The 17,064-nt window shown below is 39.5% G+C and overlaps 1 protein-coding gene across 1 annotated transcript in view; it reads left to right on the top strand.

Annotated features, from left to right (window-relative positions):
* Nucleotides 1–583: 583 nt before the first annotated feature.
* The window catches only part of LOC112136840 (protein-glutamine gamma-glutamyltransferase K), a gene marked incomplete in the record, with an annotated part of 24,789 nt that continues 8,308 nt past the window's right edge, over nucleotides 584–17,064 (top strand). The window contains 3 exon segments of the mRNA XM_024258761.2: nucleotides 584–681; nucleotides 12,209–12,498; nucleotides 12,569–12,760. Coding sequence (XP_024114529.1) covers nucleotides 12,210–12,498; nucleotides 12,569–12,760 — 481 coding nt within the window.

Genomic DNA, 17,064 nt, shown 5'->3' with positions numbered 1-17,064 from the left:
AGGAAAGTGATTTTAAAGAAAGCAAAAGGGTTAAAAGCAGAGTTTTAGAAAATATGTTGTCTGACCTGAAAGAGAGGACGGAACTGAGAGGCCGAGAGACCCGTCTCTGAGGAATGACAGACATCGAGCTTTTGCTGATGCTCGTTCTGTCTGTGAATATTCTGGTGGTTTTATGTCTACTTTAGACATTATTGTTCTTGATTAGATATTTGAACAGAAGCTCTTTTGCTTTGCTTTGTCTTTAAGAATCCAGTTTAAGAATGCAGCAACTCTGAGCAATGAAAGTATTAGTGAGCTCTCAAAGCTAACTCAGAAAAAGAGGCAACAAGGATTAAAACAAAACAAAACAAAACAAAGCATTGAGTAGAAAAGGATTAAAAACACTCAAACCAACCTTATATAATACTCATGTTCAGCTCTTGTCAACGGTTGTGATTTTACTCTTTGAAGAGTCACAGGAATCACGTTGACCGACTTGGGGAGGACCTCTGAGCTCCCAGTCAAACTCTCCCTCCTGGTTGTGGTTTATTTCTGTGATTGATGGTTGATTGTGCGTTAGGAGGGTGTGTCTTCACAAGTATTTAAAAGGAGTGCCAAACTTGAAGCATGAAACACAAGATCTCAGAGAGCAGAAGATCTCGTCCTCAGCTCCACATCGTCAGAGTTCTACAGCATAACGGAGTGAGTTTGAGCACGGTTGTGTTTTCTGTTTACTCAGAGTTTGACACTTCCACGTATCCTACATGTTATTAACATTTTTAACGTAAATGGATTGTACACACAGACATGATCGTTGTCGGTCTCTTGTCTTCCTTCAATAACTCTTTGAGTAGGAATATTTTCTTTTCTCCTTTCATAAAGACTTCAGTTGTTCTGTTACTGAAACAGAAACAGTCAGTCTGTAATTCTGCCTTATTGCTTCAGGGGAAATCTGAAGTGTTTGTGTGGAACCAGTCGTTCATAGTATCATAGTAGTAATGAATTCTGCAGTCAATGGTGAGTTCATGTTTATCTTGTGTAAGAAAAAACTCTTTACAGCACTAGATTTGTGAAATTAACAACAAGTCCTCTAACTCTTGTACACAGAGTTATAATTGATGTATCATTATTTGATTACTGAAAAGAGAAAGTGTCAGTCGTTACTCAAATAATTATTTTATTTAAAGATAAATCTGAATTTGTACACTTCACTAAGTACTTAAGCAACTTTCTGTTTTTGCTTCAAAATTACTTTATAATTGTACTTGAGTAGTATTTCTTGAAGGAATGCTGGTTCTTGAATAGAATTCTGTGAAAGAAATGACTAAGATTTTTAGTTCTTTCATTTATCCAGGCAGAGATGTTTAAGAACAAGTTCTTAAATACTTATCTTCATTCCTGAGCTGTTAGTGAACTTCTCTTTGTGGCTGATGTTAGAAGCCTTCAGGTTGAAGAGAAATCCTCATCATCACCCCCCAGGAGAAAGAGGTTTCAGCAAAGAGGAGGAAGAGAATGTGGGTACGACTGCCTCTTGAAGACGTAGGAATCCTTGTGTACTTGCACTGCAGAAAAGTGTTGAACGCCTTTTTTGGTCCGGAGAAAATCTCTTGAAAGATTTGGAAACCAAACGAGTCTGATAGAGAAACCGCTTTCTCTTGAGTCAAAAAAGTCCACGCCCCCCGCAGACAGGACCTACACAAGACAGTAATGCTAGGCTGTAATTGGGGGTCGCAGTTTTAATTTCATTTTGACAAAAGTGGGTAATTTCTTTTACCCATGTGATCAGCCATGGACATGTGTTGAGCCTCACACATGTCCAGTTAAAGCTTGCAGCTTTTCCTTTGTCCGCACAAACCGAAAACCTGTTTATTCATGCATCACTGTTCAGACGGACGGACAGATGGATGGATCGATCTTTCCCTCATTTTTTTCAGAATTTTAGCAAAGTGGAAATCTTGCATCCTTTTAAATTTTAGTACTTTTGTTCAACCAAACCTTTAAATTTCAGTACTTCAGATTTATAGAATAATGGATAAGATAGATCTCTGTAGACATATTTGTATGAATCTTAGTAAGCATTCACACTACGGTATGCTGATTCTCCAGCTCTTTCCATACATTTTTTGGCACATAAAAACTCAGTCACATTTTCAGGGATTTCAGTAATCTTTGTGTCAAAACGTTCAGCTCGTTCAGGACATTGCTGCTTGTATTTTTAGTATTCATAAACGTTATAGCTTTTGAAATATTGATCAAAATATGTCCAATAGAAAATGAACGAGAAAGTCTTCAAATTTCATAATTTTAATTAGATTAGCAACAAACCTTTACCTATGTTTATGGGTTATGTTTTAATCTTTTATAGTCATTAAAAAAAATCAAGAGTTCAGCTAATATTTTAGCAACATCCTAACGTTTTGGGCTACTTTGTTATCTACTGAGGTTTTTAGGCCAATTTGGAGTTTAGCTTCTATTTTAGCAGCATGCTAACATTTTTGACTGATTTAGCTAACCGATGAATTTTAGGCTATTTTGGAGTTTAGCGAGTATTCAAGCAACAAGCTAGCTTGGATCACCTCTTCCACATGTTTTCAATTATTTCCTACATGAAAGAGTGTTGTGTCGTCAGCAAATAAGATTCATTTGAATCTTTTGGATGCACTAACAATGTTGTTTATATACAGATTGAATAACTGTGGTCCTAGGACAGACCCTTGTGGTACTCCACGAGTTATATTGCAAAGATTTCTCAAGCATCCGTTATAAAGCTGCAGATCCTCTGCATCAGTTTGGTCCTTCGTTTCTGCTCGTCTCATTCGTTCATTTGTCTGCTTGTTCATTTAGAGCAGGGGTGGGCAAACTACGGCCCGGGGGCCACATGTGGCTCATTAAACTGTTAAATCTGGCCCTCCATAGTGGCGGAAACTATACTGATAATCCTTGTTATCTCCCCATAGGTGGAGCACCACAAATAAATGGACCTCTGAGGTGCAAAAAGTTTTCTGCATTCATGTGGTGTTGGAAGATTTGTTGTTTTTCTTGACAGTAATGTATGTTCGGAAGGTCATTTTTCCGATCACTCTAACCACATGAATGCAGCATTTCTCCAAGTTTATGGTTTTTGAACCCATAGGTGCAATTGACACTATAATGAAAACAAAGCCACAAATTTTGAAATAAAAGCTCCAAATTGTTCAGTTTATAAGATCTATATTAGATGGAGTGTGTTTGGGTCCAGATTCGGTTATTTCTTTCTCTGATAAGGTGGATTAACAAACACTCTGCATCTGCTCGTTGTCTATCAGTTCTGTCAAATTTAGAACTTTTCGTGGCCCATAAGTCAAAAGGTTTGCCCACCTTTAGAGTCTATTTCAGAGCATGATTTCTTGACAGAAGCGCAGAATTACATGTAAATTGGCAAATAAAATAGATACAGTATATGATTTAATGCTTGTCTATGGACGCTCATTTGTAGGGAAAATATATTTCTTGAAGATAAACAGTTGAATCTTTTCTGAAATTCCAGTTGTTTTTAATCCAAACAGGGATTGACATTTCCCGTGAAGAGATTTTACTTTGTGTGGAAACACTTAAACAATGCAGTCCTCTTTTCATAAAACTGCCAGTAGCACTTTGTCAGAATTGTTACTGGTAGAGGCAAACACAGGGTTACTTTGAGCCGTATGACACTTTCTAATGCAGAGTGATCAGGAGAGGCTTTGGCTTCATCCACTGAGAACTGTTCAGCATGGATGACTTACTGCAGAGAAGTGATCCCAGAAGCTTTCAAAACTTTAAAGATCTGCATTCAGCAGCCAACAGATCCTCTCTGGAGTCCTCACAAGGAACTCAAAGACTGTAAATGTCATTTTCACAAAGAGTTGCTCAATTTGTGTTGCTGTTATTCTAGGAAGGTCTCTGCAAAATAGACGGATAGTTGACGGTAAAAGTTTCAAGGCTAATGATGCCGCTTATTGAAAGAAACCTTCCTTGTTTGAAGGACACAACAAAGATATTTTACTGTTTTAAGTGGATCAAATATTTTAGTCCTGATTAAAAAGATAAAGTTTTTGTTCTTTTTCTCCACAACTGTGTTGAAGTCCAAACCAACGACGGCTCTGCCTGGTTCGTCCAGGGCTTGTTAAAACTTTTTCCAAAACACCTGCAGAAGCGTCAGCCTCAGTTTGTGTTTTCTGCATGCTGGAAATGACGTTTGCTCAACAGAGGCACAAACCTGAGGCTAACGCAGTTCAGAAACTTATAAAATGAAAAAAAAAAAAGGTTTTTAGAGTTGCTAACATGTCTGTGTGTCATTTTCCTTTTGAAAGAGAACAAATGTAATAAGAAATCATTTAGTTTTTTCATTTCTGAGTATTTCTCCTTTTAAATCAATCAAACTGTCTTGGACAGACTCTGTTTGAATGAATGATCTTCTTTCCATCAACAGCTCTGCATTTTTATGTAGCAGCGGTGAAGATTTATGCTAGAGAGACACAGAGCTATCAGAATCAGACGCGGGGATCAGGGGCGGAGCTCCAAAAGCCACGCCCCCTCAGAGGAGATTTTGGAAACACAGGCTTCAGATCAATATGAAAAATTTAATTTTAAGACATTTAGGTTGTGGGATTTTAATTAAAAACGTCATAATCATAATTAAAACATCACTGGGAATGTTTTTTTTAATACAAATAATATCATATGGGGAATTTAACTCTTTAACTATCCAAAAACAAACAAACAAAATCATCAAAATAAGGTATTTTTTCCCTTGCTGCTTATTGCCTTGGTATGGAGCCCCTAAAGAGGCATCGAATTAGAAAAAAAAATTAAAGTAAAAGACAAATGTTTTGCCTAAAATACACAGACTATGGAGTCCCTAAAGCAATGTTTCCCAACCCTGGTCCTCGGGGCACACTGTCCAGCATTTTTTTAATCTAACCCTGCTCAAACACACCTGCCTCTGATGACCGTCATCATCAGGCTTCTGCTGAGCCTGATGATGAGCTGAATCAGGTGTGCATAAGCAGGGCAACATGGACAACATGCAGGACAGTGTGCCCGAGGACCAGGGTTGGGAAACACTGGACTAAAGGATAGACAGTTATCCAGGTTTTTATTTTTTTTTATTTTCAATTTTTAGGAAAAAAAATTCTTGATAGTTTCTGGTGTGCACCAGCTACTATCCAGATTGTCTTTTTTTACCTCATTTTTTTAGTAAAAAAGAATGTTCTGGTTAGTAACTGGTGCGCACCAGATAGTAACTGAAAAAAATGTTTTTTTTTTAAATGTAAGTAAAAAAAAAAAAATTCTAAAAAAAAAAACTAGCTGGTGGGCATAAGTTATCTGTTGCACAAAAGTAGGACACTAGATTATTTTTTTAACTTCAATTTTTAGAAAAAAAAAGTTTTTTTTTTCAATCTTTTTTTTTTAACTTCAATTTTTTTTCTTCTATGTCCCCTCAGGGGCTCCGTACCTTGGGGGGTAATACACACAATCAATATTTTTAAAAACATGTTTTCTAAATGTTCCCCACCATTTGGTTAAGCAGGCAGTTATAAAGGGTTAAATGGGCATTCCCTGTTATGGTTTAAGGTTCAGTGGGAGAATCGTAAGATCCAAAATCTCAATGGCAGATCTATATCCAGCCCGGTTTTCCTTCCCGATGAGGTTCCAGGAATCCTCACTCCACAGGCTTTGCTGTCTTGACACTGTCATGGAAACCTGGGGCACATCTTTGAACTGCAGAGAGAAAAATCTATTTTTTACACGGCTGCACGTTCCCTGAGAGACTGTTTGTTTACAGCCTGTCCAGAGCTTTGACAGGGGTGGATTACCTGTCAGACTACGTTTGTTTTTGTGTGTAGAGAGGCCGCCTGCACGCCTCTGTTTTGTGTGTGATTAGCAGCTGCTGGTCAGAAGAATCTCATCTCAGACCGGACGCTTGTCAGTCAGCCCTCTTGGCGCTTCACAAGTCTGACTTCCACAGCTTACACATTTGTTATGGAAGTGGGGAAAATGCTTTAACCCTTTAACTCTGGAACTCTAGTGTTTATGCTCTTTGATTTAGTGTAATTTTTAAATTGTTAACACGATAATTTCACTAGAAAAGTGTGCTAAACGAGCCGCTTTTCCCCTTCACAGTCTACTGGAATTATCATGTTCATGAGCAGGTCAAGTATATCAAAGATTTTGAGCTATTCTTAGTTAAAATATAACTATCAAGAGTCATAATAAAGAAAAACTTTATAGAAATTGCAATGAATGACATAACAAATGTGGAGTGAAAGAGGTAAAGATATAGTTGAGTGGGAGCTGCACTCGTCTGAGCTCTCCTGCTTGGTAATGTTTGTTGTTTGTCTGTAGTGGGGCGGCTCCTCCGGCTGAATGGAATCCAGTTGTGAGTTTTGCTTAGTTAAGCTGTGCGTCTGTCAGCAGGACAGCACAATCCTGAGCGGGGAGGAGGAGGCGTTTCCTCTGCCACTAAAGCATCTGCCTGACGTACACACGAGTTCATCGTGAGTCTTGCTTCATCTGCTGCTGAACACGCTGCAGAGGAGGAATGTTAAGTGTGCTCGAGTTAGATTGTGTGTAAGAGCATGTCAGACAACAACTCACACTCCAGAGGATCAGGAAATAGAAGAACGAAATGACGAGCGTACTGAGAATGTGAGGAGGCTTCTGAGAGGAGACGGAAACAGGATGACACAAACCTTTGACTTCAGAAACTTTATTACAGTAACCTAAACATGAAACAAAGCATGACGTTATCTGGATAAAAGATCTACTAATAAAAAATCTAAAATGACACCAGTCTTGACAGTTTTGTGCCCTCAGAGCAGCCATCCAGGAGTCCTGGAGTGTCTATAAACTTTTTCGCTCAAAGAGCCTAAATCTAAATGGGATCCCCGTCCACAGGCCAAACACAACATTTTTTTTGCATGTCATGGAATAAAAGGAGAAATAAGAAAAATGATTAAATGTTTTTATTTTGGCTCTGTATTCCTGAATGTAACACACATTAGTAAGAATGAAAAATCAATAACATTCGTCTTTGAAACCTTTCAAGTCCCTCATGACAATATTCATTATTTAAAAAAATGTAATTTTGATTATGAAGTTTTTAACCAAAATCCCACAACCTAAATGTCGTAAAAAGACATTTTTCATGTTGATCTGAAGCCACTGTTTCCAAAATCTCCTCTGAGGGGGCGTGGCCTTTAGTAGCTCCGCCCCTGATCCCCCCTCTCTGATTATGATAGCTCTGTAAGCTCGTAAATCTTCACCGCTGCTACATATAAACATCCATCAATCTGGGTAATGTCCAGCCGTATGGTTCTGATCCGGATGTCAGCTGGACGAGGAAGTGAAGATCTTCATGGACAGAACTTCCTCCAAAATCCTGATTCTTTCTCCTTCCAGTTCACCAAAGACTCTTTTAGCTAATTCTCCAATGTTTATTGACTGTGATCAATACATTCAATCATTGGTTTCTCAGAGTTCTTGATAAAATAATCAAAGCTAACATCAAAATGCTCTTTCATTGATTTACAATCCTTTCCAACTGCGGTCAAATGAGCCGCCGTTCACATTTCCGTGGTCACATCAAGAAGCTCCGTGGAGTCTGGTGGAGATTTTCCAGCGTTCTCAGTCCTGCTACCGTAAGTATTGGATGAAACTCACACCAAAAATCCAGTGATGCTGATTTGACCACAGAAATGTGAACGGCGGCTCATTTGACTGCAGTCAATGTGAAGATACCATCTTCTCTTCTCCAGAACCTGAACTAGACACTAGGAACAGATGAGGGTTTAGTGCATGTGCAGCAGAGCTGTTGATGGAAAGAAGATCATTCATTCAAACAGAGTCTGTCCAAGACAGTTTGATTGATTTAAAAGGAGAAATACTCGGAAATGTAAAAACTAAATGATTTATGATTACATTTGTTCTCTTTCAGAAGAAAAATGACACACAGACATGTTAAAAACTCTAAACACAGGATTTTCATTGGAGAGGGACTTTAACAGCAAAGCCTCACTGACAATTTTTAACAGAAAAACAAGAACAAGCTAAACACATTTTCCTCCAATGAAAACATCAAACTAGGATCTAATGAGAGAGCATGGCTGACATGAGTGTGGAGCTGCTCTTTGACTTCATCGTCTGTCGTCGCTCCATCTTAGCTGAAAAAGACGCTGAAAGCATCAGAAGTGACCGTGAAGACTCTTGGGGATTTCTAACACAAAAAAGCCCAGGGCTGACTCACTTGGGGTTGTTTCCATGACCGCAGGCAAAGAAAGTGCTAACAGCACCGTCCAGAGGCTGAAAGTATATTATAGCCGTAGAGTTTTGGAACATCAGAGAATCAATAAGAAACAGATACAGGGTTTTAACTCAACACTCCATGGCCTTGACTAGGTGGACCTAAACATAACCTTTGGCGGTCCAAATTTCCCTGCTGACCACAAAGAAACTTCATGACACTCCAGCATCTGTAAATCAGCTCCAGATGTGCTGTCAAGTGGCAGTGCTGTGTGCGTACTGTGGACGTTCATCTCTCTCGGGAGTTTCAAATAAAGGGCCAGAACAAGTTGACAACAAGTGGCGAGGAGGACATTCCTATTCTCAGTCTGCTTGAAGGCTGTGTTTTCTGCCTGAAGATCCAGAATCTGTTTGAACAATTTGTCAGAACAAACGCAAGCAGGAATATTTTATTCATCAAAGTGGTAAACAATCTTCATCTGAACAATTTTCACATTTCATAGCCCAGATGAAAGATAAACTTTGCTACTGACCTTCTCCCTGTGTAACACTGACGATAACATTTCACTTTTACACCATGAAAACTTGATCAAACTGAATCTGATATGAAAGGAAAACCTGCTTACTTACAAGCTTTCATTGAACTGCACTTCAATAAATAATAGAGAGTTACATTTTTTATTTATTGCTAGAAATCTGATAAGAGGAATACTTTTCAGTCCTGCTGCACAAAATTTGACATTTAAGTCATTGAGAAATTTGGAGTGATGGTAAAAGTTGAACCAATGACGGCTTAAATCATGTTTCTTCATTAAACCAAAGTGAGCCTTTACAGAAACAGCCTTGATGCCTCTAGCTAAAGTTTGAAAAAAAAAACATGTCAGATATATAATATCAACTAGTTCTATATGAGCGTGATAAACATGCTGAAGAAAACGGTAAGAGCTCAGACTGGCCTTATTTGGTTATTTGGCAACAGTTTCCAATTATTCAACTTCAGCTTCCTGCTCTGTGAGCGGACCGCTCCACGGTGCAGCCCGCCGTGGAGCGGAGACTTTGAGTCGGAGGTGAGCAGCTGGCAGCCGGGAACAGTGGAGATGGAGACAGGAGGCAATTTGCAAATTCATAGATATGCGCATATTAAATGCGACCAAGGTGGTGGTGGTGGTGGGGGGGGGGTACAGCTACCATTTTCCACGCATGAAAGTGACACGGGGAAAACTGCTGGGAAGTATAACTGTAATAAGAATAATATCAACGATTTTCATAGGTTGGAAGTTTTAGAGCAAGACTTTCAGCTATAAACTGTTTGTAAATCACGTTAGTGCAAATGTTTGGAAAGCATTCATTCTCCTGCTCCTTTCCTAACACTTTTCAGCACATAAAAACTCAATCACACTGTCAGCCTTTTCAGCAATCTTTGTATCAAAACATTCAGCTCATCCAGAACATTACTGCTGGTATTTTTGGTATTTATAAACTTTATTATTTTTTGAAATATTGTGCAAAATATGCCCCATAGGAAATGAAGGAAAAAAATCTTCAAAGTTTAATTTTAAGTAGACTAGCAACAAACCTTTAAAATACATTCATGGGGTATGTTTTCATCTTTTATTGTAATCAAAAAAATGTTGAGTTTAGCTTCTATTTTAGCAACAGGCTAACATTTTTTTAGTTTACTAAGGCATTTTAGACTATTTTGGAGTTTAGCTAGTATTTAAACAATGTGCTAACTCTTTTTTGCTAATTTGGCCTCTACTGAGGCTTTTTTATGCTAAATTGATCCTTTTAGCATCTATTTTAGCAACATGCTAACATTTTTGATTAATTTAGGTTACTAAGGATTTTTAGGCAGTTTTGGAGTTTAGCCAGTATTTAAGTAACAACCTAGCTACGTTTTTGGCATCTACTGAGGTTTTTGGGAGTATAGCTCATATTGAAGCAACCCACTAAATGTTTTTTGCAAAATTAGCATGTATTAGGGCTTTTTAAGCAATTTTACTGCAAATCTTTTTAGAAATTTAGGTCAACTTCAGTGCTCTTTTCTAGTTCTTCAATGAAATTCCCAGTCTTTTAGCAAATTTAACATTTTGCAAATTGCTTTGTATTTTCCGTAAATCCCTTCAGCAATTAAATTGCATCACCATTTTCAGCAAAAAGCTTCAGCATCTTCAGCGACAACATACAGCAAAAACATTCACTCGCATTGTTGCAGGTAATGCAACTTTTCTAGTTTTATTTGTAGACAAATGTGTGAATATTTGACAAAAAGTTAGAATAGTTATATTTCATGTTGAAAATGATTGGCCTGCGCTGTTGCTTAACCCTTTAACATCGGAGCTCCAGTGTTTATGTTCTTTATTTACTGTAACTTTTCAAACGTTAACACGAAAATTCCAGCAGATTCTGAAGGAGAAAATCGGCTCATTGAGCATGTGATCCGGACTGTGGAAGGGGAGGTTTATAGTTGTGAGCATTAACTAAATCAGGCGTCTGCAATCTTCAACACTACCAGAGCCATTTGGGTCGATTTCTCAGTTGCAGTCAGAAAATCTTACGTTTCTTTTAAGAAAAATAACACATTGATTTGTATTTCTGTTATTGTTACTAAATGTGATCAATATAAACACACTTTTGTCATTATTTTTGTAAAAATAAAAGATAAAGATTAAAGCTTTTTTTGAAATATGCAAGAGTTTATCCCTTTTGCCAAAGATTCAAAGGACTCCCTTTCAAAATAAAATGGTCTACATAGGATCATCTTCATGCAGCAAACTAGTATATAGAAAGAACACAGATGTTGATTTTATTATTTGTAGGGTATCTGAGTCAGAAATGAATACATTTATTTAAACAATTAAATAGGAGTCAATTTAGTGACTTTTACTGTATTTGTCGAACTACAAGGCTCTAATTGATTTTGTGCTGTACACAGAGTTCAAAGATCTGTCAAAGTGTTTATATACGACTTTGGTAAACCATGAAGGATTGATGGATTGTTGGAGGATTCCAGCTGCCCTTGTCAGGAACCTATGGAGGAAAACATTCTGTCCTTCAACTGTTGTGAATGAGTTAAATAAAGTTTGAGTTAGTTTACTTTCCTTTTTCATTTTCTACTCACTTTTTTTACTTTACAGTTACTTTTCAAAACTAGAAGTGTTTTATTCCACTTTAATCAGAGCCACAATGGAGTAGCGAAAGAGCCGCATGTGGCTCTGCAGCCTCAGGTTAGAGAACCCCTGGCCTAGATGAAGCTTGTATGAAAGTATAATGAGCCAAATGGTGGCCTGGATGAGCTGCAGAGAATGATTTGTGACAGCCAGAACTCAGCTGAAGTGTGCTGAAGATGCAGCACAGCAAGAAGGCACAGAGGAATGGGGAAGAGCGGAAGGATCTTCACGTGGGTTACGTGTTGGGAACTGACCCTGTTTTTCAGTCATGTTGCCTCAATCTGTCTATGGAATGAATGAGACGGAGCAGATGCCCTCAGCTCAAACAAACCACACACACCATGAGGATCCTGTTTGGACATGCTGGGTCCATGGCCCAGCGGGCACACAGCTGATCTGTTGTCTCCAAGGATGGAGGGATAGAGATTTCTGCCCGATTCCTCCTGACAGGGTTTGCTCCGGCGTTCACGTCAATGATTGGAAGGAAAAGATTCTAACTCCCCTCACCCCTTTTGAGAGACTGCAAAACTCCTATTGATTTCTGTTACAAATCAGAGGGGGGTTGGGGGGGGGCTGTTTTCAAACAGCTGTAGTTAAAAAACTAGGAGTGAGGCCACAGTTCTGATTAGAAGGTCTAAAGATGGTGCTGAACTCAGCTGTGACTCTGAGGGAAAACTAGTCTCTGTTTTCATTGGTTGCAGCAGTTTGATCAAATGTGGCATCAGTTGTGTTCACAACACTCCCAAGGTCAAAACACTCCCAGGCTTTTATTTTGAAGACTGTGTCCTTTCTCCCCTCAGAATGCCTGCCGTGACGGGATCAACAAGGAACGGGTTAGCAACGGGCAGGTTTCCATCTGTCACTCTTGGATTTGGGGAGGATGAGGTGGAAGACGAGGAAGAACCGAGAGAAGAAAATGCTGAAGAAGGGAAGGGGTGCCGGGCGTGGTGGCGCAGGGTGTGCCCATGCTGCTGTCCACACGTGAAGGATGACGATGTCACTGACACTGTCATCACGGACACTGACGATGCGGATAAGGACAAAGACAAAGACAAGGAAAAGCCCGACACCGGTGAAGGTGAACTTGAAGGTAATTAGACGTCACACACGAGGAGAAAAGCCCCTCACATTTCTTGACCTCTCCATCTTTGCCTTCACAGAGCTCCTCCTGAAGGTCAAATCAATAGACCTGATGAAAAGCAAATCGGGTCAGAACCGCACAGAACATCACACGGATCTCTACCAAAACGACAACTTCATCATCCGCAGAGGCCAGACCTTCCAGATGTGGATTACACTGTCCAGACCTTTTGATCCCCACAGTGACACGCTTCACCTGCACCTTAAAACAGGTCAGTGAACAAAAACCAAACATTTAAATTCACCTCCCAGTCATAGACTGTAAAAACAATGGACAGATCGAGCACTGAGGTCCCCCATTGGAAATGCATTACTTCCTCCCCTCGCGAAAGTAGGCCGCCGCTTTCACCGTCACTTCCTGAAACGGATACCGCCATTTGCAAACAATCTTCAGCGATTGGTCTGAGTCATAGCTGAGTCATCGAATCTACAGGAAGTACTGTCGCCAATCAGGAGTGAGATTATTGCAACCGTCTGCCTCTTTCCACGCCTTTACCATGAAACCGCGGATGTAAACAGCTTCTACTTTAATCACGGCGGCTCGGGAGAATCACACAAGTCATTGTTGAAGCCTTTGAGGGAGAACCATTCCAACATTTGATTCTGTCAGCGGTCCTTTGGGATTTACTTACATTTATTCATTTTAGTCGAGATAAAAGGAGCATTTGGGTGACGCTGCTGGAGAAATGCGCGTGTCCCTCTCGCGCGCCGCAGCTTTTCAGTTGTCATTCGCGGCCAGGTTATAGTCTGATCAGATGCACGTGAGAAGCGCGTTCAGCGGTATTTAAAATAAATAACCATCCTAACAAGAGAACAGCTGGATCTTTTTTCTGTTTGAAGATATGACCAGGTCCAAGTTTGTCTCGCGGTCCTCAGACGGCTGCATCTAATTCAGGGTGAAGCTGGAAAATTGCGGCGAAGCTTAAACTTTGGTTGGTGATTTTATGCGCATATATGTAACATATCATTTATAAGCTACAACCAAAACAGTGAAATAAAGAAAAATGAACGTTAAACAAACAAAAAAGTCCAAAGCACATAACCTCAGACTGAAATCTATTTCTACAGAGTAAATCCTCATCATTGATGAAGTCTGCTCCCATTGGCTCCCCGTCATCTGTCAATCAAACCCCCCAGACGGTCGACGTCAGACCCACAAACGCTTATTGAGCCATCTGATTGGTCAATTTATAACTCTAATAACTTTTGATAATTTAAAAAAATCTTTAAAAAAAATTAGGATTAGAAAAAAGAAGTTAATCAGAAAGCAGCAGAGGAAGAATGATTATTCTGCCATATAAAATGACTGAGAAATAACTGTCTGTTTCTCAATGTAAGTCAATGGGACTTTGGCCTTTTTGCAACCCAGTGGTACTTCCTATATGGAACACGGAAGTAGGGGGGCTTGCTCTGTCCAGTTATTCTTATACAGTCTATGCTCCCAGTCCAGAACCAGGTCTGACCTCAATGAGGGCAAGCCAAGAGTTCAGGGAGATCTCAGTATTACATCTTAGAAACAGTGTTCCTGACATGTAGACTCCAGCTCTCAAAGTTGGTCTTAAAAGCCTGGCCTGAGCTGGAGTCCCCCCCCCCCCGACCGCTCACTGCTCCCTCCCTCGCAGGGAGGTCAGCACCTCCTTCCACATTTGGACTGCAGACACTCATCCACTTACAGCAACAGAACTCAGTTCCACCAAAGCTGAGCAGTAACTGGTATTGAATGAATTACGTGCAGTTCATTTGTTGATGTTCTCGCCACATTCATGGCTAAACCTGAAGCCAGGTGTCTGCACTCTTAAATGATGTTTGAGCAAACTTGACATAGACCAGAGTTCTGCAACATGAGGCTCCGGACCCACATGTGGCTCCTTTACCCCTCCATTGTGGATCTCTGAATGCAAAAACAATAATGTTTTAATTTTAAATAATAATTTAAGTAAAAAATAAATTGTATATTAAAAAAATGAACTCAAACTGTATTTTATTCATTAACAAAAAGTTGCAGAACATCACTAATCACTCTGTGAGGCTCCTGACAATGATACCATCCATAATGTTCCAACAATCCATAAAGCAGGTCACAGTTTAAAAGTTGAGCTACAACATTTTGACAGATTTGTGATTGCTGTGTACCACAAAAGAACTCAATCTGAGGTCATTAAGCAGAACCAAAATGTATCTTCATGGGTTATTAGGCAGATTTTCTATTTTTGAAAGGATTGAAGTATTTTAGCTGCTCCTCTATGCTTAAAAAATACAGTAAAAAATTACCTCTGATTTAATTTTGGTTTGTTAGATATATGCATTTCTGACAGAGATGCACCACAAATTGAAAAATCAACAATTTTTTCTCATTATATTATACTCTTTGCTGCATTGAGATGATCCCATATGACATAGGAAGTCTTTTATTTTGAAAGGATGGAATAGCAACCTTTGTCACAAGGTATAAGCTATTTCATATTTTGAAAAAGTTTTTTTGTTGATGTTTTATTTATGCAAAAAAAAAATCATTTATATTTATCATAATAGGAGCGATAACATAAATACAAATCAGTGTGTTAATTCTCTGAAGGGTTAGACTTTGATGAGGCAAAGTGATCTCTGTCTCTGCTCTTTAGAGGAGTTTTCCGGTCCAATGCAAGCTAAACGTCAGCAGATGTGCCAGCTGCCGTCTGAGCCAGCCGTCCACCTGTTTACCTGTCCCTGCCTGTCTATGGACTCACTGCATTGAGGGCTGCAAGCAGCCCGAACACACACCAAAATAGCTCCTTCAATTACAGCTGTGTGTGATAACCAGTGACGCTTCAGGAAAATAATTATAGTCTCTCTTCTGGTGTCCTGAAAGGCTGCGAATCTATCCAAAGAAGACGAATACTACCCTGTGTTTAGTCTTTCATAATGAAGGGACATGTTTTCTTGACTCGATGGCGTCATTTAACCTTTAAAATGGGGACAAAGTGGTAGGACTTTTGAAATGGGATTTTTAGGATCAGTATGTTTAATGTGCTTTTTATTTGTCCCTCTTTTAAGTAAATGTTGTTGTAAGTTCACCTAAAAGATTTCAGCATCAATCATCAATAAGAATCCAGCAATTTCACAAATGCATTTCCAGATTTGTACATTTTTAAATGTCACACACTTTTCATCACATCACAAAACCACATTTTTCAGTCATTACTTCTGTTCCTCGACTCGGTTCAGAAACTCCACTTTGACACACATCCACCCCGCATGAAAGCTAATCACAGGCCATCTTAGAACAACAACAATTTTGGTGGTTATTTCAGAAATCCAGGTGAAAGACAGAGACAGCCGAATGTTTTAACTCTGTGGGGTTTTTCCAGCTTTCAAAGCGCTGATGCCTGGCTAAGAGCTCTGTTAGACTGTCATTGTAATTTAAGATCTGACACGTTGAAAGTAGGAGGCAGACTCAACTGCACACTTTCAGTGTCAAACATAAAAGGGTCTGAGCAAAAGGCTTAATCCAGCCTCCTGGCTGCTCTTACAGAACCACGGGAACATACATTGATGAGATCAGAAGGTACGATCTGATGAAAGGAAAGATTGCCGTATGCAAAGTTGGCATTTAGGTTTTCTGGCTGTGTGCAGAAAGCTCTGAATGTCCAGGAATAGTTGCTTATTTGCTCACTTGTGAAGAAAAGAGGTTTCATGACGTCTGGAGGCTTGACTCGCTCTAACGAAAGTCCTCCGTCATTTACCCCTTTTTCCATCCTTTCTTTTTAATTTAATGTCAAAATGTTGTGTATATCTGATTTGTAACACAACAAATCAAACGCAATAATCCCCCATGAAAGCTGGTTTGGCTCCTTTTTGGAAGAACACAGGAATATTCATGCATTTAACTTCAGGACCTTCAGCTGCTTCAGCGTCGACCTGAAACAAGAACTAGGCTATCCACTTGAGGAGTCACAGTCTTTTCCTCAGGCTGTCTTTATCGTAGAGTTTGCTGTCCATTTTAATGAGTTTGCCATCAGAAAGCTGGTTTTCATTCCTCAGGCTAGTTGTGCATGTCTGCAGCTTTGCTGTCAGCCCCCCCATTCATTCAAATCCAGGAGCCACTCGGAGTGGGTGTTTCCTTTATTAACTTTTCTTTCAGGTTTTCACTCTCTATGTCAACTCCAAGCAATAACTTCTTTATTTAAGAGAGGCAGAATGGTAAAAACACTTAGAGGTGACAGTGAAACATAGAAAAGGTCCTTATTGTTCCACCAAAAGACAAACAAAGGCAGCTCTTCTGTAGGAAGCAGTTTATCCACTCTCTGGCCATTTTATTGGGTACACTTGTTCAGCCGCTCATTAATGCAGAGTTTTAATCAGCCAATCACATGTCAGCAACTCAATGCATTTAGACATATAGACATGGTCCAGATGATCTACTACAGTTCAAACCAGCATCAGAATGAGGAGGAACGGAGATTGAAGTGACCTTGAAGATGGTTGTTGGTGTCAGACGGACTGGTCTGAGGATTTCAGAAACTGCTGATCTGCTGTG

Source organism: Oryzias melastigma, linkage group LG4, assembly GCF_002922805.2.
Source record: "Oryzias melastigma strain HK-1 linkage group LG4, ASM292280v2, whole genome shotgun sequence".
Lineage (NCBI taxonomy): Eukaryota > Metazoa > Chordata > Actinopteri > Beloniformes > Adrianichthyidae > Oryzias > Oryzias melastigma.
Note: the sequence above shows the minus strand (reverse complement) of the source record. Positions and strands in the feature narration are given on the sequence as shown.